Below are 22222 nucleotides of genomic sequence, written 5' to 3' on the forward strand. Positions count from 1 at the left end.
ATGAGAGAGAAAAAAAGTAAACCCGAATGAAAATAAAAAAAAAACAAACCTCTGTATCAACAATTCGCGCAAACTAGGTGCGAACTGTCTCGGGTTCCATACACTCAATGGAAATCTCAAAAGGTAAATAATAGACTATGTGACACAATAGTCATTATGAGTCATTATTAGGTAATAGCCACGATCGCTGCGTGAGCTGCACCGCCGCCCTGCGCGGTCACCCCAAAAAAAGCAACCCCTCCAGTGCGCACGCGCGTTCAATTGGACAAGATGGCGACGAGCAATGGAGGGGGAATGGAAGTGGATGGCGCCGGTAAGTGGTACTTTAATACCGACCCGTTTCCTATCGCAGGTGATAAGCGTCCGAAATTCATTTGACGTTTCACCTTTTAGATGATGGTGTCAGTGCTCAGAGCATAGCGTAACGCGAAGTGTGCTTTTTCTTCAACCCAGTTAGCATCAGGGCTAACTCACACAAGCCTGTCAGCTAGCATGAGGTGAGCACTGTCAACAGTGATCAGTCGGCTTGAGAGGAATCCTTGCGTTGCCCTATGGTCAAAAAGACCCTTTTTTTTATTTCAAGTGCAGTGAAAATCCCCTATCAAACCACCATGGAACACGGTGGCTTCTACAGGACCAATACATTAGAGAAAAACACACTGCCCTCTCATATGTGTTGGCATAAGCTGTACACCAACAGGGTGCAATGGCGGTTTCCGGGTCTCTTTTGACCTATCATTCATAAAATCGAATTCACTAATCGAATTATTCATGAATGATTCGTGATACCAAAAAAGCGTAGCAAAGAGCGAGGTGTAATTTTCCTCTATGTCTTAAGTGTCTGTCTTGTCTCCTTTCTCTCTCTCCCCCACACTGTTGTGCGCTTCGAGCCTATGCGTGTATGTGTGTGTGTGCGTGCTTATGTATGTATGATCTGTTTACTATGCGTGTATGTACATTGTGACGTTGTTAGCAAGTGTGTTGTGTGATGCAGCGGCTTGGAGCCCAAGACAGATTTCCCTACGAGACACTGAACCCACACATGAACACACTTACACTCGTGTGTGTGTGTGTGTGTGTGTGTGTGTGTGTGTCTGTCTGTCTGTCTGTCTGTCTGTCTGTCTGTCTGTCTGTCTGTCTGTCTGTCTGTCTGTCTGTCTGTCTGTCTGTGTGTGTGTCTGTGTGTCTGTGTGTGTGTGTGTCTGTGTGTGTGTGTGTCCGTGTCTGTGTGTGTGTTCATGCGTGTGACTTATGTCCATGTGTGTTTTGTCTTCTCATACTCGTTATGTCTGTCCAATTAACTCCCTGTGATCAAATGGAGTTTATTTACCAGTTGTCTCGTTATCACTCACAGAAAGACATACACAGTGAGAAAGAGTGAGGATGTCTGCTCTTTACAGTTGAAACCAGACAAACCAAAACAGTCTTGGGTATGTGTAGCATTGGCAATTTGCTCACGCCGCCTGGTGCTCAGCTTTCCGTCAGGATAGATTCGGTGGCGGGGTCATGATGTTATCAAAGTCTGGTACCCCCAACAGTTGGACAATGTACTTGCAACCCCCCACATTCAAAGAAGTGAGCAAAGAGTTCTGAAAGTTTTTTTTAGGAGTTGAATCTAATCCATGATGCAGCTCAGGTCCCGATGCAAGAGCTGCTATTTGTACACCCCCCTCCCCCCCCAAAAAATAAAGGACTGCAAAACAGGCACGAATTGTGCTTGTAAAACCCATGGTTGCACAGTTAGCAACTACTACTTGAATAGAGAAATATGTATACTACCTAAAGTAAAACTTCACAAATGTTCAGAATGTTTCTCAGAAGTTATGTAATTAACATACACAAGAACTTTTTGTCTTTCTCAAATGTGTTTTTATGTGACTGACACCTTTTACGGAAGTAAATTGGTCGGAAGTAATTAGATAATAATTAATACATTTGAAATAATTAGACAATTTCTGCTGAAATTATATACGTGTGCTTATCCTTTGTATGTGTACGTACGTGTGTGCGTGTGTATAACTGTGCCGGCACGAATGGCTTATATGGTATTTATCCGGTTGCCACATCCGCTGGTAGGTGGGGCTATGTGAGAATTTAATATGTTTATATGTGTATTGTTAGAAGGTGACTATTTCTTTTCTGCACTCTGTCCTCCTATAAGAAATGTAGTGGGCGAAAATACTGCGCAAAAAGTGGAATATTTTGTAAACCACTGGCAAACCTTTTGCAAAATAGCGCACTTGATGGGATGGAGCCGGTTAATTTTTAGATATTTTAAAACTGAGGAGAGTAGCACAGTGTAATTTGGCTATAATAATAATAATAATAATAATAATAATAATAACAATAATATGTGCTATAATAGTGACATCACACTTAACTCGACAATTCCTGGGGAAATTGTAAAAGTGTGCTGGTCACGTCTGGCTGTTCGTGTGGGTATGTAAGTGAAGTTTGAGGAGAGCTGAGTTATGTTTACATAAGTCTCCATCACTCGATTCCTTGGCCACACTGTATTTGAGTTTTGACATCACAAAAACTGGATTTCTTTGTCACACTATTTGAGCGTTGTGACATCACAGAGACTGGATTTCTTTGCTGCGTGCATTTTTTAAAAATGTAATTTTAATACATTTTCTTGGGCAAAATTTGAAACTGCTCAAGAATTATATTTTCTAATGGCTAATTTCATTGTGGGCGAGGGGACACAATTATGTGCAGAAATGGAAAATCTTCTCTGCTGCACTCCCATTTCACATAGGAAACCTCTGAGGCCAAAATTTGGATAAAACTGCATTTTTGTCGGAAACCGTTGGATGAAACGGTTCAATGTACCGTTAGGATTGGCGTTTTGATATATGTTGCGTCTGTGGCGCGAACGCTTAAAGAGTAGAAGGGTGAAATGTGTCAATAATAATAAATTATCGTTGGTACCAGTTGATTTTTATTAACAAACAATTTTTGAAGTAACCAACAAACAGAGTAAATATTAAAAGTTCTTGCAATAAACACGTGCATCTTTCCACCTACAGCCAGCCCCAGCGTCATGGCCTCTGGGGTCACCGGGAGCGTCTCTGTGGCCTTGCATCCCCTGGTCATCCTGAACATATCGGATCACTGGATCCGCATCCGATCACAGGAGGGCCGGCCCATGCAGGGTATCCCACACTTTTTAAATCTACTCCTATTTATCCACCGTTCACTCTTAAACCGTTTAACCAGACCTGACTGCTTGTGCTCTTCCCATCCAGTGATCGGCGCGCTCATTGGCAAACAGGAGGGTAGAAACATTGAGGTGATGAATTCCTTCGAGCTGCTGTCCCACACCGTAGATGACCGAGCGCACATTGATAAAGAGTATTACTACACCAAGGAAGAGCAATGTAAGACCGCGGCCGTGCTGCTCTCTGCGTTGTCAACTTTTATCTTTCCATCTCTTTCACCCAGGCTCATTACAGCTTAAGAAACATGGCCTTTCTTGGCATCCCGGAGTTGAGGCACTAATGTTTGCCATTTGGACGCTTCTGTTTCTCATCTAACTGGGTCGCAAAACACCGAATTATATTGAATTCGACCCCCCTCAATTGATGTCGTAAGGTCGTTGGTGGATGCTGGTCCAAGCTGTGGTCTCGCTGTATCATTTAGTTTTTAATATTGTGTCTTGTCTTCACCAGTCAAACAGGTCTTTAAAGAAATGGAGTTCCTTGGTTGGTACACCACAGGAGGTCCCCCCGACCAATCAGATATCCACATTCACAAGCAGGTAGGCTAAGCAAACGCCTTAAATGTTATTGTCACTTGAATATCTTAAGCGCTGTGACGATTCCTCCATTACCTTCATGACAAAACATTCTTGATGGGGAATCTGCTCAATCGAAGTTTGTTCATTTCTCTATAACATTAAACACGATTAGTTTCATCTGTTTGCAGGAAATAAGCTTTCTGTCATTCCTGTCCTCCAAAGCAAAGTCCTTTCTTTACCTTTGGCTGCTTCACGCCAAACATTGATCCTAAATGTTGTCTCGCCTGAATTTTTTTTTTCATTCTTGACGCAAAAGGCTCCATTTACACGAATCAGATGCAAGCCAGTGTGTCAGTGCACATTAAGTTATAATTCAGCTTCTTATGGGATTAGCTCTCGTCGGCGCCACATTTCCGAAATAATCACAAGTGCGGGCCCTTCCAAACGGTATCGTCACTGCCTGGTTTTATCCTCTTCTGGCAGGTGTGTGAGATCATTGAGAGCCCTCTCTTCCTGAAGCTCAACCCGATGACCAAACACACAGATGTGAGTACCTTTCCCTGTTTCATTTCAAGAGCATTTCTCTGATGTCATGTATTTACAAACATGTATATAACATGTAACATGTAACGTGTGTGTATGTGTGTGTGTGTGTGTGTGTGTGTGTGTGTGTGTGTGTGTGTGTGTGTGTGTGTGTGTGTGTGTGTGTGTGTGTGTGTGTGTGTGTGTGTGTGTGTGTGTGTGTGTGTGTGTGTGTGTGTATGTATGTATGTATGTATGTGTATATATATATATATATATATATAATTACTGTCTCTTCTTTCAGCTTCCTGTTAGTGTATACGAGTCTGTGATCGACATTATCAATGGCGAGGTATTGTTTCTCTTAAATGAATGCACCTATTTATACATTTCATCGAAGCCATATATTTCAGTCACTTTAAATGTAGACGCTACTGTTGCTCCTGAATTTTTTTTTTTTAATTCACATTAGAACTAACACATAGACTTATTATTATTATTATTATTATTATTATTATTATTATTATGGGTAAAACCTACTTAAATCGACAACACCTACTGAAACTGATTCCACAAAGGGCCCAGGGCTGAACCAAATTAACCGTGGCCATCATTTTATTTTCCAAGACAAAAACAACAGTATGGTAAACAGAGGCCCCTCACTTGTTTCTCAGGCCACCATGCTGTTTGCTGAGCTAACATACACGCTAGCCACAGAGGAGGCTGAGAGGATCGGTGTCGACCACGTAGCGCGCATGACGGCCACCGGAACAGGGGAAAACTCCACAGGTACGAAGGGCTTCCCCTGCGGTCCACATTTTGAAACAAGTAAATCAGGAACCTCCTGCTTAACGTGTTTACCGACGGAATCTATCTACAAAATGTATCTGTTCAGTGGATTTCTTAATATACAGGCACGTTCATTGTTGTGCCTGGATTTTTGTTGTGTTTTGGTGTTGGCTGCCAGCACTTGGCATTGAGGGAAACCTTTGGCCTGGCTTTTGTGATTATCTGGTCTTTATGGACACAGACTCATTTCTGTTTAATCTTATAATGGCAAATGCTGCAGAAACCAAGAACGAAAGCAACAGAGAATATCGGGCAAAAATGCGCTGAAACTATGATGTCAGTTTTTCCTTTTTCTATATTCCTCTTGTCAATATACAAGCTAACTGACGATCTCTGTGTCTCGCGTAGTTGCCGAACATCTTATAGCCCAGCATAGTGCCATCAAAATGCTCCACAGCCGAGTGAAGATCATTCTGGAATACGTCAAAGCGGTGGAAACAGGTGAGAGCTCCCTGAGGCGCTCTGGCCAAGAATGTGAAAATAAGTCTGGAAAACAGATGTCTTCAAAATAAATGTCTCCTTTTCCATTCTTTGGGGCCCCTCATACCTGTCACACACACCCCTGGGCCCCCGCCATATGCAACAGTGCATCCCAGCGGCCCGCCCTCCTCCCCATGACGCTCTCCTGTTTCCTGTCTCTCTCCCGCTGCCTTGCAGGGGAAGTTCCATTTAACCACGAGATCCTCCGAGAAGCCAATGCCCTGTGCCACAGACTGCCCGTCCTCAGCACCATTAAATTCAAAACGGACTTTTATGATGTAAGTGCTCTTTCCTCAGTTAGATTCTCAACGAGTTGATCTAAATTGTGATTATTTGTCTTTGTTCCACGTTTATGGATGTAACGTCTTCTGTTGAGGACTTACCGTACTTTTTCCACCGGAGTACCAAAACCATATGGTGTAAATTCACGACATAGATGAGTAAAATAATCAACAGATTGATCAATTGTGAAATTAACTGTGAGTTACGTTGCCGCCTCTTCCTCCTCTCAGCAATGTAACGACGTGGGCCTCATGGCCTACCTGGGCACCATCACCAAAACCTGCAATAGCATGAACCAGTTCATCAACAAGTTCAACGTGCTGTACGACCGACAGGGCATCGGCCGCAGAATGAGAGGACTCTTCTTTTGATTTTGAAGTTTTACAGAGGAAGGGACACAGAAGTCAAAAGCACTGCACAGTTTTCTTTCTTTTCCTCTTTTTTTTTTTTTTTTTCTCCCAGACGTATGTATTTCATCCCTGGTCAAACTGACTAAACTTAAAAAGGAAAAAAAAAGAAAAGTACTGAGTGTATTAAAAAGACACTTATTACATCTCCTGATAACATCAGTGTAAAGATAAGCGAATCACTTAGGATGGCACTCAGTTAACCATGGCTTTGCACCTCGATAAGTCCAATGTATATGATCCCAGATGGTATTTTACCCCTTTTGCTTGGCTTCGTTGTTGTTTAAAGTTTTCTGTATGTAATAAATAACCTGTTGATTTTTCATGGGACTTGGAATCCTTTTTATTTAGGTCAGCATTTTATTTTATTTTATTTTTTATTTTTTATTTTTTTTATATATGTAGATTTTCATGAAACTTGAAGTGCATATACCAAAAAATAACCACTTGAATAAAGTTTGAACGGCAGCTTGGTGGACATAAAGTAGCTCGTTGAAAAGCTTGTTTGAGGCTCTGGTGTGTTTCCAGTTAGCTCGGCTTTTGAAGTCGTTCTCCTGCTGTTCACGGGGAGCTGAATGCAGAGGGAGGGGAGGGAGGGGAGGGAGGTAGAGGAGAGTTACTGCTTCAGAGTCTCACAATTAACCAGTGTCAGCATTTATATGGGTATTAAATATCCCCCAGTACCAGATGTAACGACTCACAGCTTGTTATTTGGTGTTTCCCCCCCCCCCTCCTTTTAAAGGTCTCTTTACCTGCCATTATGCACAAGCTGGAGCCAAACTCACGTGTGTGGGCCTTTTAAACAGCCGTTAAATGTTTTTCAGGAAAAACTTCTGACATCACATTTTTATCATCAGAGCAATTTTATTTTTACATTTTTTTGGTTGACAAATTCAGTTTAAAACTTGTGAGTGGAAAATTACTCGGTGGAATGTATTACACTTGATGTTTAAAAAAAAAAAAAAAAAAAAAAAAAAAACAACAGGCCAACGTAATAAACAGGTTTTTACAGCGGCTTGGCTAGACTTTCAGACAGAATCCAACAGCACATCATTGAGAAAGCTACCTATGCAAATCCAAACCTTTTTAGTGTTTTCAACCAGTAAGCAGTAAAAACCAAGTCTTTCATTTCAGAAGAACGTTTGAGGGAATTCTGAACCGGCAGTCCTACTCGCTGCCCTCCGCAGTCTCATCAGCGGAATCCGCAGGCTGGGGGTACTGGAAGCGGGCGGGGTCGTACAGCTCGTCCCTGGGGTCATAGGGGTGCGGGTGATAGAAGGAGTAAGGATGGAGGGCCACTTTCTTCACCATAGGGACTAGGGGGGCTGGAGGCTGAGGCTCTGGCTCCTTCACGAGAGGGGGTGGGGGTGGCGGGGGCAGGACTACCTTGCCCTTGATGGGCTGGGGTGGGTGGTCTATCAGGCAGTCAGGATCCCAGTAGGGGTCACAGTCGTACTCCATGCCCTTGGAGGTGCGGATGGGCGCCGGGAGGGACTTTTTGATGAGGACCGGCGGAGGGGGAGGCGGGGCCGCCTTCATTGGCGGGGGCGGCGGAGGGGCCTGTGGCACGGCCACGGGCGCGGGGGCCTTCTGGGGCTTGCAGTGGGGGTGGTAGCGCGGGTCGCAGAGCACCGGCACGGCCCCCGTGGGGAGGTAGACAATGTGGGGTTTGCAGAGCGGATCCTTGGCGTTGCACAGGAACATCATGTCGGCCTGAGCCATGGCCGGGGGCGGGGGCGGAGGAGGATCGGTGGGCTTTGGCATCCCCTTCATGGGTGGCGGAGGAGGCAGAGGGTGTTTGCATTTCTTGTCCGTGCCCGGGTCACACAGGACGGGCGCGACCAGCTTGTTCTGGAGGTGGGAGGCGTTGGGGCCGTAGGCGTGGTCCAGGTATCTCATCTGCTGGTACAACATCCTCAGCTTGTCAATCTCATAAAGCTGGAGGACGGAAAGTGAAAAAGGAACGGTGGACAAATAAAGAAATCAGCTTTGCAGAACACAACAAGCAGACAATTATAATTTTTGGGCTTTACATCCTCATATCGGGGATAGGGGAGCTGTTTACCAAAGGTGGAGGTTTTATTTCTACTCCCTCGCTATAAAAAGTATCCAAACTTTCCTTAACCGGAGACATTTATTTGACACACACACACACACATAAAAAAAAAAATATATATATATATATATATATATATATATATATATATATATATATATATATATATATATATATATATATATATATATATATATATATATACACACACACACATTTTAGGAAATAATCTCCTTTTTTCCTCCTCACCCCCTCGGTGTGTCCGATGCTGCTGTAGTAGCGGTAGTAAGCCTGGAAGTCCGGGCTGCCCCGGTACCACCTGGGCTCCACGTTGCGCTTCGGTCTGGAGTGGGTGAGAAAGTCGTTGGCCTTCTCAGAGTCGATGCCCAGAGAACTGACGGGAAGCATCTCTGTTAAAAGAAGACCCAGACCACATTAAGCTCCCGGAAGCGTTGAAGAGGGGAAAATCATGGAAGGCTCGTCCTCCCCCGAGAGAAAGAAACAAGTCGGATATGACCTTTCTCCTGGATGACACTCAGCAGCGACTTGGCCTCCAGCAAACCTGGAAAGAGTGCCCAACCCTGTTTTACGTACGGTGCAGTTTCCATGGTGATGCTTTTGGTTTACGGTTGAATGAATGAGGAAAAGAACATCAGGAGGAACGATAACTGACCTGGGAGCAGTGTTAGACAGCAAAGCGCCCCGGCAAACCATAGGGTGGAAACCATCTTGACCCCTGAAATCCAAACCGGGGGGAGGGGGGGGTTCAGAGAAACAGCGTATTGTAACATCACGATTAAAACATTTTAGAATGTCTGCAAATGAAAAAACAATTCTCACCAGCAACTTTGCAAAGAAAAAGCATTACATTTTAGACAAACCCAAGGAAATTACCAAAAACACTCGATGCAAAAACTTTATACAAATCAGTGCTATTACAATACGCAGGATGTACTCATGTTGAACAAGAGAAATTCAGCCAAAATGTTTCTTTGTTGTTAAAATCTAGGTAATATCTGCCCAACATCATGCACCACTTACCTCAGAAAACGATGCTAAATTCTCTCCTCTGTCCTGCAGGTGGGTTAAATACCACCGGTCTCATTGTCACAGACCTGCCGTCCAATAGGGTGTCAAACCGTCACACTACAGCCCCGGCACCGCCTTCCTCTTAATACCTTTTCATTTTGGGGCCCTGGAGCCAATTAGGAACAAAAGCCCCTTGGACAGGGGGAGAAAACCATAAAGAGCACATACTTCAAATGGAAACTCCCATTAAGTCTGGAATAAAAAAACATCACCTGCTGGGACCAGGACTACAACCGCTTCTCTACAGAAAATGTTGCCTACGTCAAGGTATCTCAGCCAAAAAAGAAAAAAAAGGAACATAATATTCAGTTTTGTCTATTTTAAAGGGACCAGATACTCCGCTTTGACTTACAGATAGTGCTTAAAATAATAAAAAAGCTTTTAAAACTGATGAACACCTGGAAGTGTTTGATTTATTGATGAGATACACCGCTTGAGGCCTGCTCACTGCCCATCATTATGTACGTAAAGAAAAAAAGTTGAAATATAATCCACATACAGATCAGCCACTCAAGAGATTTGAAACATCTCAACCACACAAGTCATGAACCTCAGATTATTTGCCAGTTTCCTGGTGGAGAGAAATCTTCGTAAACCTGATGCAACACGTTTGAGGAGCTAAAGAAGAGACATTTAATGCGAGGCAGACCTCAAAAATTAAGCATTGTTTCCCGCCCCCCTGTCGTCCCACAAAATGTGCCTGGGTTTTACAAGCAGGACAAAAGTATGTACACAGCCCACGGAAGCAGCAATTACTGTCTACGCAGCAACAAACCAGGTGCTCCACCGTGACCGGGACACACTTCCTAGATTCATCAAACGGCCCGTGCTTCGCACAAGAACAACTCGAGGGGTTTGCAACAATACATTTATTAACATGAGCAGTCAGAAAGTGAGACTTCAAGCGAGCTTACTTTTATTTTATTTTTATCCGTGCTTTGGGATTGACATTTCACAATGCATGGAAATACACAGGACCACAAAGACTCCGACTCCTGCGACTCAGAGTAACAATACAATAGAGTCTGAACGACCGTTTTCAAAGTACATATTTACAAGCCTCCTAAATCTAATAAAAGCGTCGATATGGTTTCCCCAACAGTGCTCTCCCCACCACAGCCACGTTTATTATTAAAAACAAAACAAAAAAAAAAAAAAAAAACCCAGAACCTACAGGGAAACCCCAAATTCTGTTGACGAGTGAGTCATAAGCTTAGGAGGAGTCCCCATTGGAGTCTATTTTATACATTTAAAAAAACAAAACACAAGTCCGTTGTAGATCTTCTCCGTCCTCTTCAGACAAAGGTGACGCGGGTGCGGGCCTGGTTCACCTGCCACACGTTCAGCTCCTCGTACTCCTCCAGCGCCTCCTGGAACTGGGCGGGGGTGAAGCCGCGGGAGACACAGCGCTGCTCGGCGTCGGCCATGCGCACCACGCCGCCCGCCCCCCCGCGGCCCGCCCCGCCCTCGCCGGCCAGCTCACGCAGCAGCGAGAAGATGACGTCCGCCGGACGCTGGGCTCTGGGGGGGGGGAGAGGAGAGAGAATCCCATTGGAGAAGGAGCCAGGCGACTTGTAACCGCCGCGCAAGACGTGTCCCGCGTTTATTCCGGTCGCGCAGCGGCTCCCTGCACGGTACCGGACCCAGAATCAAAGGTTATTTTAAGGACACGCAGACAGCCTGACGCGGCTCTGGACGGTCCCACCTTGACGAGGCTCAAGCATTTAGCTCTTTGTGCGGAAATTGTGTATTGAGCCCAACAGTTTGGAGCCACCTCCTCCAGATTTGCATGAATGTGCACTTCCTATGCACTGCAGCAAACTCTTGGGGACCGCTAACTGTTCCCCTTTCTAACGTTGTGGAAAGATTCTAAAGCTCCACCCCCCTCCCCAGAAACAAATTAAAAAGATCCAGCTGCTCGCGCAAGGACGGCATTTCCTGTCAGCAGGAGAAGCCGCCGAGTGCGCTGCCATGTGAGCGCCGCAACTATAAAGGATCCGGAGGAGTTTACGACTTCCCCCGGAGTCCGTTGCGACGTGGATTATGGGGCGCGAGCGGCTCGCGGGAGGGGAGCGACAGCACCGACCTGGTACCGCTCGACTTGTCGGCCTGCAGGGAATCCTTGGACATCTCCATCAGCCGCATGGCCTCGTTGACGTCCTCCTTCTCCACGCCGTCCACCATGCGGAGACGAGCCTGTCGACGGGGGTGGGGGGGGGTCACGTCCACAGAGTCAAACATTACGCCGCTGTCCAAGAGACTCAGAATAAATACATTTTGGGAGCGGCAGCCCAAACAACAGCGCATCAAGAGTAAAGGTGCAGGTCAAGGGGGGCGTCAATAAACCCCAGAGTTGTGCCGCTCTGCGTCAGGCTGCGCTGTGCCGGCACTGTCAGACCGAGACAAGTGCAATGCCCTCTGGGACGGCCGGCAATTGCCCAAGTCTCCGCCTCTCAACACCAGCTAGTCAGATACAGGTCACAAGGCCGCAGACGCCCGAGGACTCCGAGGCGGGCCGGGGTGGGATTCGAGTTTCTGAGCGCACGGCGTTACCGCCGCTCAACTCCGGCCTCAGTCAGTTTTGCATGGGTTTGCACAGCTGCTCCTACGCACACAGGCTGACTGCCCACCCTGCAAAGCTGGCCGAGACCAGACGACGATTCACATTCACCGGCGTGTGATTTCAATGCGCCCCATCGCAGCAGGCGCGACCTCAATGCAGCCATAACACGCCCGAGGTTGTTACCGTGCGTTACCAGGGCGGGATCTCATGATTCGATAGAGGAGATGTCTCACGCAGGATTCTATATTGACATTTTATTCATAACGACAAATGCTACCGACTTTTCGGTTTATCACTTGACATAACATCAAACAACCAGAAATTAAATGGTAAAACCTCTGCTCAAAACACCAAACTATCAACATTACACATTTCCAGTCTATTCAGAAATCAAAACAATAGAATCAGAGTATGGATTATTATTTTAAATCAGTTCCATGTATTGTGAAAATAGATTTCTCCTTTTACTGCCCCACCCACACTGCTGAGCATCTCACTTCCTCCTGCTGCGTCACCAACGAGCATCCCAACAATCTATTGTGAACAAGTTCCTGTCTGAGCCGCCGGCAACCTGGTTTCTCTAACACCAAAAGCAAAGGTTTTGGGTTGACACACCCTACATTTATAAATGACACTGTGTGCTGACCAGAGCTGACCTCAATGGATGGGTGTTGGACAGGGTTCCATATGAGGAACATCGGTTGGGGTGATGCACGTGCAAGGTCTCCAACTATGAATATTTTGCTGGGGACCCCATGGAGCCTCTGGACCCCACATTGAGAATCACCTTTCCATCCCAGCCTGCCTCCTGGTGGACATCCACGTGCAGCACGTTGCCTGCGTGTGTGCCATAAGTGCTGGTTTTGCAGTAGGGCGGTTGACTCTGCTACCTGCACAAACAGCACTTTTGACACCCAGGGGCCACAGTAACACGTCTTTTACACTCTCCGCGAAACAGTCCTGGAATATTGACGCCTGAAAAACACAAAATGGAGCCGCATTTCAAGAGGACCATCTCTTCACCCACCCATGACATTAGTCAGGAATAATTCCAGCTCCAAGCGAGGCCCCGTGCCCAGCGTGTGAAAGAAGTGCTCACACTGCGGTAGGCCAGACATTAATACTACCTGCACTGTAAGCACTTTAGCACAAACCGGACCCACCAAGCCGAACGCACTTGACAAGTAGATTCACGTCGAGCCACCTTTCTTTAGAAGCCGTATCTTAAAGCGTCCCACAAAGCGCTTTCCCCGCCGAGGGCTGCGCTGTGGTGGAGCGCTCACCAGTGCAGTGGAGAGGCGGAGGATGGAGAGCAGGGTGCGGGCGGAGGTGAAGGTGGTGTCTTTGCTGACACGTGCCTCCTTTCTCATTTCCACGTATGCAGCGGTGATGTAGTCAGCGAGCGCCTCGGGCACCACCGGCTGCTTGGTCTTGCACAGGGCCATATATCTCCTACGAAAACCAAAGTTAGCCAAGGCTCAGGTGGAAGATTCTGCAATATAGTCGACACGTTATCAATCCACAGGCGATGTACAGTATATGACTTCCTTTTTATTTTCACTCCGTGAGTCCCAGATGACCTGACTTCGCTGCATAAAGACTGACTTACCCGAGTGGCACTACTTCTAAGACTCAAGTCGCTGTCATATTTGTCCTTAATTAGAAATTGTGATAATCGTCATGGCTTCCTTGCAATACGTTGCGTCACAGAATCACCTGTCTAGAGATAGCATTGTTATAGTGGCAAACCGTGAGACTATAGCACAAGCAACATAGTGATCTTCGCCCCTAATTATGATACAAGACGGGTAAAATAGGAGCAAGGGTCTGCCTAACCAACCTTTACATTGTTTTGACCAATCTTTAACTTTTGCGCTGCTGAAATGGGACAGTAAGTACCCAACTGTCCTCATCCTTCTATGCTACACCAAAGACTTTTACCAACAATACATTATATCAGTCATTTTGACTGACACACACACACACACACACACACACACACACACACACACACACACACACACACACACACACACACACACACACACACACACACACACACACACACACACACACACACACACACACACACCTCATCAGCTTCATGTCGATGGGGGTGAAGTGCATGGGTGGCTGCCGGCAGTGCTGGTGCACGTAGGTGATGTGCTGCGCGAGCCGCAGGTCGGAATCAGCGTCCGGCTTGTCCTGGATCAGCCACAGCAAGTCGAAACGGGAGAGCAGGGCGGCCGGCAGCTGGATGTTCTGCTCGATGGTCTTGCGGGGGTTGTAGCGGCCATAGGCGGGGTTGGCGGCCGCCAGGATGGAGCAGCGTGCGTTGAGCGAGGTCATGATGCCGGCCTGGAAGCGGAGGTCATCAAGAGCGCAATGTAAATGAGAATGACTGTAAAAGGTTGATATTTAAAAAAAATAAATAAATAAATTGGACAGAGGGGGTCAAATTCACAATTTAAGAAAATCCATTGCACTTAATACAGCATACTAGTATTCAAAGTATACTATGCATGTAGAAGGTTACAAACAGATTCCAACAGAGTCCATCTACCTGACAAGGCTTATTATAGCAACATTCTTATGTTAACGGGACACGTACCTTCGCGATGGAGATGGTCTGCTGCTCCATCACTTCGTGGATGGCTGTGCGGTCCGCATCCGCCATCTTGTCAAACTCATCGATGCAGCACACACCCTGGTCAGCAAGCACCAAGGCCCCCCCCTCCAGGGTCATTTCCCCCGTCAGGGGGTCCCGCATCACCGCCGCTGTCAGCCCGACACCGGAGGAGCCGCGACCGGTCGTGTACTGGCCTAAAGGAGGAGGAAAACCGGAGTCAGGCCTGTGGCAGGTGGTCTTAGGCAAGCAGACAGAATTTAAAAAGGTGTGAGACTTAAAAATCGTTTTGTAGTCCCTCAGGAGTGTTTCAGGAACCAAACATAATCGCTCCACAATTAGACAGGAATGCAAACTGTTGAGTGAAGAGGGTGAGAAGGATGCGTGAGCGGAGAAAAACAGACCCACTAGGGGCTTTGGGGTAATGCTCTGGGGGGGGGTTCCCTTTTTGAAAACGGAGTTACTAAATGCTCATTTGTGATTACTTTTAGGATTACTTGAAGGTCGACGTGATCACAAGTTAAAAGAATTACATGACTGCGCAAAATAAAGTACAAATTATGGATTTATTAAGTGCAAAAGGCAGCCCCAAACTTGATCCTCTCCAAGAAGAATATTGAGACAATTCCGGGACATTGTGTGGGTGCTTGCCAGCCTGCACCGCCAACTCAGTGCATGTCGTTGAGCTGCGTGGTGCGAATTGAGTGTGCAGTGGACGTAGTGGTCAGTTGCCAACAGAGTCGGTCCTGACCTCCATGGCGCCCTACGCAAAATTTTATGTGCCTAATTCACCCTGAGGGTCCGTGTCAACGGAGAGGGTCCCCCTCACCAGGTCGAGGTCACTTCACTGAACACAATGAAATGACACCAGGGGCAGGAGGCCTCGTTGAAAAGGTAGGTTTTGAGGAGGTTTTTGAAGGTGGCCAGAGATGGAGCATTTCAAATGTCAGTGAGGAGAGAGTTCTAGAGGGTGGGGGCCGCCACACTGAAGGCTCTGTCCCCAAAGGTTCGTAGCCTCGTGCGAGGCGCGGAGGCCCGTGTCCCAGGACCGCGGCTTCTGGGACGGGGTGTAGGGGGTCGGTTAGGTACTGCGGGATGAGGGCGTGGAGGGATTTGTAGGAAATAAATTAATACATTTGACAGGGAGACAGTGGAGATGGATGAGGGTGGGGGTGATGTGCTGCCAGGGCGTTTTGAACGTACTGGGGCCTGTAGTCCACACGGGATGTGATGAAAGCCTGGATTAGTGTTTCTGCCACAGACTCAGACAGTGATGGGCGGAGTCTGGAGATGTTCTTGAGGTGGAAAAGGGCAGATTTGGTTATGGATTTGATGTGTGAGTGAAACAAAAGGGTTGGATCGAGGACAACACCTAGGCTGTGTACTTTGGGGGATGGGAAAATAGAGCAGCCATCAACAACCAGGAGCAGATCTCCAACCTTCCTGAGCAGTGCCTTGGGAGCCGCAACCATGGGTTTGGTTTCGTAATTGTCGAGAAGACACCGAGGGTGGAGCCGGGTGGACGCTTTTGTGCTGAGGTATAACCGGGTGTCATCGGCGTAGGTGTGGAAGCATCCACCGTGGTGGCGTATGAGCTGACCAAAGGGGAGCATGTAGACGGTGAAGAGGAGGGGCCCAAGCACAGAGCCTTGAGGGACGCCTTGGTCAACTGGGCCAGGGGAGGAGCAGGAGTCTCCGACAGCGACAAACTGCTTCCTGTTGGTGAGATAGGATTGGAACCAGGAGAGTGCTGTACCGGAGAGGCCAAGGTAGCCGGACAGACGGATGAGGAGGATAGTGTGAGAGACTGTGTCGAAGGCAGCCGAGAGGTCGAGGAGGATGAGGATACTGATGTAACCTGCTTCAGCAGCAATAGGGAGGTCCTTAGTGATGTCAATGAGGGCGGTCGCCATGCTGTATTGAGTTCTGAATCCAGATTTAAGGTGTTCGTGAAGCTCATGGTTGTAAATGTGCTGTTGCAGTCGGGCGGCGACTGCTCGTTCCAGGATTTTGCCGAGGAACGGAAGGTTGGAGATCGGGCGGTCGTGGTCGTCAGATGTCACCTGCTGTTTGAAGGCCTCAAGGTGGACAGTGAGGCAATATCTTCTGTCAGGTCTCTCCAGCTGACGGTCGCTGGCCTTCATGGTGCGGAGTTCAGATGTGTGGCAGCGCTAGCTAGCAGGGAGGGCTAGCAGCGAGATGACAGGGCTGGGAGCTGACAAGACGGCAAGCCATTGATCCAGTTTTGGCGGAAAAACAAAAAAACAGCCAGGTAAACGAGGCAGTTGCAGCCGTGGGCCAAAACTGAAGTAGCGATAGCCAAAAGTTCGAGGAGACGAGAAACAAAGGAAAACAGACACGCAAACACGCAGGTGAGAAGCGGCAACAGAACATGCCAGCGTCCTCGACACAATGCGACCGCCACTAATCTGACTTTTTCAGGGGTTATACGAAACGTACGTTCAGGCCAAACCTTGAAGCCTTAAAATGGGGGAAAACAAGGCTGCATTTCTAGACCGCATTTGAACGAGCCTCCGGAATGGGACAGCACTTCGTGGCACCGGTGTGACGCAGTCTGTCTTAAAATGCAGCCTACAAGGCTGCAGCCCCTGAAATGGAACACTGCTTGTACGCCCATGTCTGAGCCCTCCTTGTTTTTCTTGAAGCATTTTGAGAGATCTACATACAGATGGATTGAAGCCCCCCCCCCCCAAATATTTTCCTCCTTGGATCTCCACAAATCACGTAGGTGGCCAATTTTGGTTTCAAAACGGCAAATTTCGCCCACAACATATTTCAAACACCACCTAGTCTAAATAAATCTGTAGATTTAAGATAAATTGACAGGAGACTCACTACGAGGGGCCAGGCGGTCGATGTAAGAGAGCAACTGAGACTTGGCCACTCCTGGATCTCCCATCAGGCAGACGTTGATGGTTCCTGGGAAGAGAGGAGTGTTCCGTTATGAGGACCATAAACTACAGTTACCTTTAAGTTGCCAACGGCTCTGAATTTGGAATGTCGTCGGGGACAGTGCCTCTAATAACAGCAGCGGAGTGTTTTTGTTTTTTTTTGGGCTGACCTCTGATCTTCATGCCTTTGGGGGCTTGCTGCACGCCTCCCACCAGGAGAAGCAGCAGGGCCTTCTTCACGTCCTCGTGCCCGTAGATCTCTGGTGCAATGGATCCCGCCAGTTTCTCGTAAAACCCCTCCTCTGGAAGGCGGAACACGGGATTTCTTCAGTTCTCGCAGGAGCTCGTACAACGATACTCTAGGTCGGATGATGTGATGTTTGGGTGGGTAACTGCTGGGAAAAACCACAGACACCTACCTGTGATCTGGCGCAGCTCCTCCTCGCTGAGTTCTTCAGCTCCCAGCTCGTCATCCTCTGTCTTGTTCATGAGTGTGATGCTGTGGGCCTCCAGATAAGTCTCCGACAGCAGACCCTGGTGGGTCAGGAAGAAAAATTAGATGACATAATAAGGAATATTAAAAAGGCATATGGTTGGTTTGGTGTTTAATTCCCTGCCTTTGACACTGCAGCAGTGAGGCTATGATATCGGCAGCAGGAAAAACAAAAAATAAATCCGATGATCAACATGCGGCTTGTCAGGCAAGGCCTACGCACCTGGACCGCCTGCCTGAAGCCGGTGCGCAGTAGGGGTAGGAATACTCCAGCGATGGCCACATGGTCTCCAGGCTGGGCCAGGCGCGTGTTCTCGCCGCGGGCGTAGATCGTCATGCTCCTGGGAATGTTTCCCACGGGAACCTGGTCACTCTGAGCGGCACAGGCGACATTCAAAGTAAGAACCCAGGGAAACAATCGGTCATTTTAGACAACGTACACCGCTTGTGAATACAAACTTATACGTGCATCAACCCAACTAGCGATAAGTCACACTGAGCTATGAAGGCCGTAAAGGTCAAACAACTTTAAAACCATCTTACATTCGAGAAAGGTGCATTATATGGAGCAGTAACAAGAGACCACCCCCCCCCTAAACACTGACTAAACCCCCCCATGACAATTATTTATGTCAAGTAATTTGACCGAAGGATAATTTGCAGGAAATCTTACATGTTCCTGGATGCGCAACTCCTGGAATTTGACAAATTTGGAGCCTCTTGTTTGCAGGTAGAGGCGGCCTCCAGACTTGTTGGTGACACACTCTTGGCTGGGACACATTATGAGCGGCATGAAGGAGGGAGACTGGATCTAGGAGACCAGAGGAGATGAATTAGGGTTTCCATGCACGTACTATATTTTCACAAAAGAAAAAAAAAAAAAAAAAAACACACTAGATGTGAAATAAAAGCATCTTAATATATTACACACCCAAAAACTTAAATCAGCCAGAGCAACAACATAGAAGCCCCCCCCCAATGCTCCATTTGAATGCGGTTATTTTTAAGTTCATGTAATGTGCTAGTTGGTTAAGTTATGATCCTGTGCTGTTTTAGTAATTCCTTAGGAGAGCTACTTTATAAGCCCCCCATGGGTTCTCATTTTCTCATGCACCCCCCCCCCCATTGTTCCTTCTATACTGCATTTTTTAATCTGCAATAAATGCAACTAAAAAGAAGACAAAGTGTGCACACTATCTTGCCCAAGCATGTTATCATTAATGATAAAAGGTCAACCACGAGGGTCCCAACGACAAGGGAAACTTCTCCCCAATGAGACCCCCCCCCCCCCAAAAAAGGTTAAACCACACTTACTGGCTGATACGTCTCAGCTCCACACTGGTCACAGGTGTATGTTGCGACAGCCATCATGGGCTTGACCTCTGTGGCACGGGTGACTATGCCCCTCACAGCCACCAGCTGCCCAATGCTCTCGGCCCGCACATCACGCACCACTTTAGGTTTGGACGTGCTCGGGGGCTTCAAGTACAGCTCGCTGCGAATGGAAGGCATTCATTAGAAGGGTGGAACAAATCTGGCCGCTTCCGGCTGACAAGAAAAACATGCCCTGAGAGCAGTCAATATAAAACCAAATTCACAGGGGAAACTCAACATAATAAGCATATTACATATAGTCCTGGTTTTGGATCAACTCACAATCTCCTCATCAGCTCGGCGGGGTACTGGTTGCGAGGGTCTCTGGTGTCTGCAGGGTCACGACCCCTCTGCTCCATCATCAACCTGTGCTCAATGTACACATCCAGGGAGTCTCTGGCAACAACCTGAGGGGTAGTACAGAAATATTTCTTCTTCAAGCAAAAACTTCATTAGGTTTTTAGTCAATGCTCTTACAGAAATATGGGAAATTATACAAGTGTATCTTTGGGTGTTCGTTGTTATAAAAGGGTTACATGTATATCAACAGAATAACCAAAGAAAAAAAATAAATGATACTCCAGATTAATCAACTGAGGAATACAATGATTTACAGAATGGTCAATATTTTATATCTAGGAGTGGGTATTAGCTGAACGACAGTCCCAATTATCTTGGAAAATAATGCCCATGGTACATTTTGTCAAATAGACCACATGCAAACGTTCTAACTAGTGGTGATTCAAACACAATGAAATGCATTGGGGGTTTTACATTCAGCCACACCGCTTCCCATATTACAAAAAAACAACAACAAAAAAACCTGTTAGTACACGTTGAATTAGACAAATGTTAATTTTGGTAACCCATAGTCAGCTTTAACAAGACAGTCACATCCAACCTATGGAACCATGTAGATGGACTTACATCTCTTTCCCTGTATTCTGGCAGCAGTTCATGGATCGCATCGGCAAACAGACCAGCGTAGCGCTTGGCATTCTCACAAATGCTTTCAACCAACTCCGGGTCCTCCATGGCCACATCGTCCAGGTCCACGTGGACAGAAACCTGCTCCCTGTGAGCGAGCGCCACCTGCACACACCAAGACATGTCATTATCCACACCACCGAACAATTATAGGACTGGGACGCTGATTCGGTGCAATGACAAACTACTGCCATGCCCTGTGAACATCTCTGTTTGACAGGGGCTGGCCATGGAATTGGATCCAAAAGCAAGACAAATTGGAATAATACATTTACTCTAGAATAGCAGAGCGCAGTCTCCATTGTATGTGAACTAGAGCAATCACAATAACTTGAGCAGATTAGAGATTTCCAATCATCGATTTGTGCATCTAATCAGTACATTTTATTTACAAAAAAGTAATTTAGAGACACTTCAGTCACATTCAACTCCCCTTTTGACTGACCACTATCTATCTATCTATCTATCTATCTATCTATCTATCTATCTATCTAAGTAAGTACTTGCATGCATTTGAATGCATTTCCGGACCTCCCAATGTTATGTTTATTTAAAAAACAACAGTAATTACCAGTCTTATCACAATCAAAGTGATCACATCGTAGTAAATCGTGTCACCGTCATCACTCTGTTTTAACTATAAGAAATACAACAGTCGTGTTTGGGACCTGTACTCACAAGCTGGGCACCATATTTAAACACTTTCTTGCCATTGTCATCTTCAGTGTAAAACTCCTGCAGGAACCGCCTGCATTTGTCTGCAACACAAGAAAAACAAAAAACAAATGTGTTCATGTGGCTGGAAGATACAACCTGAGTGTGCACCCCCTTCCTCCCCCCTTCAGGCCTCTGGCTGTGGGACTGTTGTCCTGCAACCCTCTTTGTTAAGTAGGCACCCTGTAATCTGGATGAGTCACTGTTACAGTAAGGTACTTACTTGCAACCGACGCGACTCTAAATAGTGAAGAAAACAAAATCCATCCAAAAGGGTGGAAGCGAAGCATTACCTCGCACGGAGAAAAAGGCTGAGGATGTAAACAACAGCAGCTCGGTCCAGTGTCCATTTTCCCCCCCTGCAGAAAACATCCCCACTTCCCCAAACAACCACAAGTACTGATATTAAAAAAATAAAAATAAAAATCAGAACCACGAGGGGCGATGCCGGCCGCCACGGTCGGATAAAGCCACTCAACTTACTTTAAGTGCGACGCAAGATACGCGCGTCCTCTGCGGACGGTTCCTGCGATCGGGGATATTTTTGTAAACAAAGCAGCACATGGCTGGTGGGCCCGGTCACCGCGGCGGCTCCTCCGCGATCCCTGCGCGGGTAAAGTAGTCCCCGGTTCCAACTTCTCCGGTGACGCGCGTCGTCCTTTGTTTCGCGGCGGGACCGGATATATTTACGAGTCCCGCGTGGCGAGTTCACCCCGCGGGCCAGCGGCGACTTAGGGGAGCGTGGGGGTGCCGGAAATCCAGCGCCCAAGCGTGAAGCGACGGCGCCCGCCGGCGCGGAGGGCGGCGAAATGGCAGCCACCCAAGATTAGCGACGAGAGGTCCGGCTCCCTTTTCAAGATTCGGCTCCGACGATCTAGTCGCCAATGAGCCGTCCGATTACAACGAAATCGTCGCAACTGCAGTTCAGTTACGTCAGAGTTGAACGTCGAGGAAAACCGGACAATGTGGAGCCCGGCACCGCGTGCACCACGTGATCCACAAAAACGATTTGCTTCTTCGCTTCGGAATCGTCTGTTTTGTTTTGTTTTTTTTGGGGGGGGGTGTAGCGCGATAGCGTAAACCGCGCCGAGTGCGGGTTACGCCAAACGTCCTGGTCCCCGATCGA

The 22222-nt window shown here is 47.2% G+C and overlaps 3 protein-coding genes across 3 annotated transcripts in view; 1 reads left to right on the plus strand and 2 right to left on the minus strand.

Annotated features, from left to right (window-relative positions):
- The first annotated feature begins 256 nt into the window (after positions 1-256).
- Positions 257-6605, plus strand: cops6 (COP9 signalosome subunit 6). Its single transcript, XM_080008425.1, has 10 exons — positions 257-313; positions 3033-3158; positions 3252-3383; positions 3675-3763; positions 4226-4288; positions 4569-4616; positions 4939-5053; positions 5462-5554; positions 5771-5871; positions 6106-6605. The coding sequence occupies exons 1-10, from the start codon at positions 271-273 to the stop codon at positions 6244-6246; spliced, it is 951 nt and encodes a 316-aa protein (XP_079864551.1). The 5' UTR covers positions 257-270; the 3' UTR covers positions 6247-6605.
- An 844-nt stretch (positions 6606-7449) lies between these two features.
- Positions 7450-8946, minus strand: and4 (actinodin4; the record flags this gene model as incomplete). The annotated part of the gene is made up of 3 exons (XM_080008240.1): positions 7450-8220; positions 8588-8748; positions 8856-8946. 3 exons carry the CDS (start codon positions 8944-8946, stop codon positions 7450-7452), a joined length of 1023 nt encoding a protein of 340 aa, XP_079864366.1.
- Positions 8947-10346: 1400 nt separating this feature from the next.
- Positions 10347-22222, minus strand: part of mcm7 (minichromosome maintenance complex component 7) — a 12828-nt gene continuing 952 nt past the window's right edge. The window contains exons 2-15 of the mRNA XM_080007599.1: positions 21061-21140; positions 20323-20487; positions 19678-19802; positions 19336-19516; positions 18695-18832; positions 18245-18394; positions 17948-18062; positions 17699-17830; positions 17473-17556; positions 14602-14813; positions 14083-14348; positions 13274-13442; positions 11514-11623; positions 10347-10948 (exon numbers count right to left, since the gene is read on the minus strand). Of these exons, the coding sequence (XP_079863725.1) occupies positions 10723-10948; positions 11514-11623; positions 13274-13442; positions 14083-14348; positions 14602-14813; positions 17473-17556; positions 17699-17830; positions 17948-18062; positions 18245-18394; positions 18695-18832; positions 19336-19516; positions 19678-19802; positions 20323-20487; positions 21061-21140 (2153 nt within the window). The 3' untranslated portion in view covers positions 10347-10722. The remainder of the gene's footprint in view (positions 10949-11513; positions 11624-13273; positions 13443-14082; positions 14349-14601; positions 14814-17472; positions 17557-17698; positions 17831-17947; positions 18063-18244; positions 18395-18694; positions 18833-19335; positions 19517-19677; positions 19803-20322; positions 20488-21060; positions 21141-22222) is intronic.

The sequence above is a fragment of the Zeus faber genome, assembly GCF_960531495.2.
Source record: "Zeus faber genome assembly, chromosome: 10".
In the NCBI taxonomy this organism is placed as follows: Eukaryota; Metazoa; Chordata; class Actinopteri; order Zeiformes; family Zeidae; genus Zeus; species Zeus faber.

Coding starts and splice junctions, on each gene's coding strand:
- cops6 (XM_080008425.1), top strand. CDS start 271: ATGGCGACGAGCAATGGAGGGGGAATGGAAGTGGATGGCGCCG. Junction 4,289..4,568: donor CGATGACCAAACACACAGAT/GTGAGTACCTTT, acceptor CTCTTCTTTCAG/CTTCCTGTTAGTGTATACGA. Junction 5,054..5,461: donor AACAGGGGAAAACTCCACAG/GTACGAAGGGCT, acceptor TGTCTCGCGTAG/TTGCCGAACATCTTATAGCC.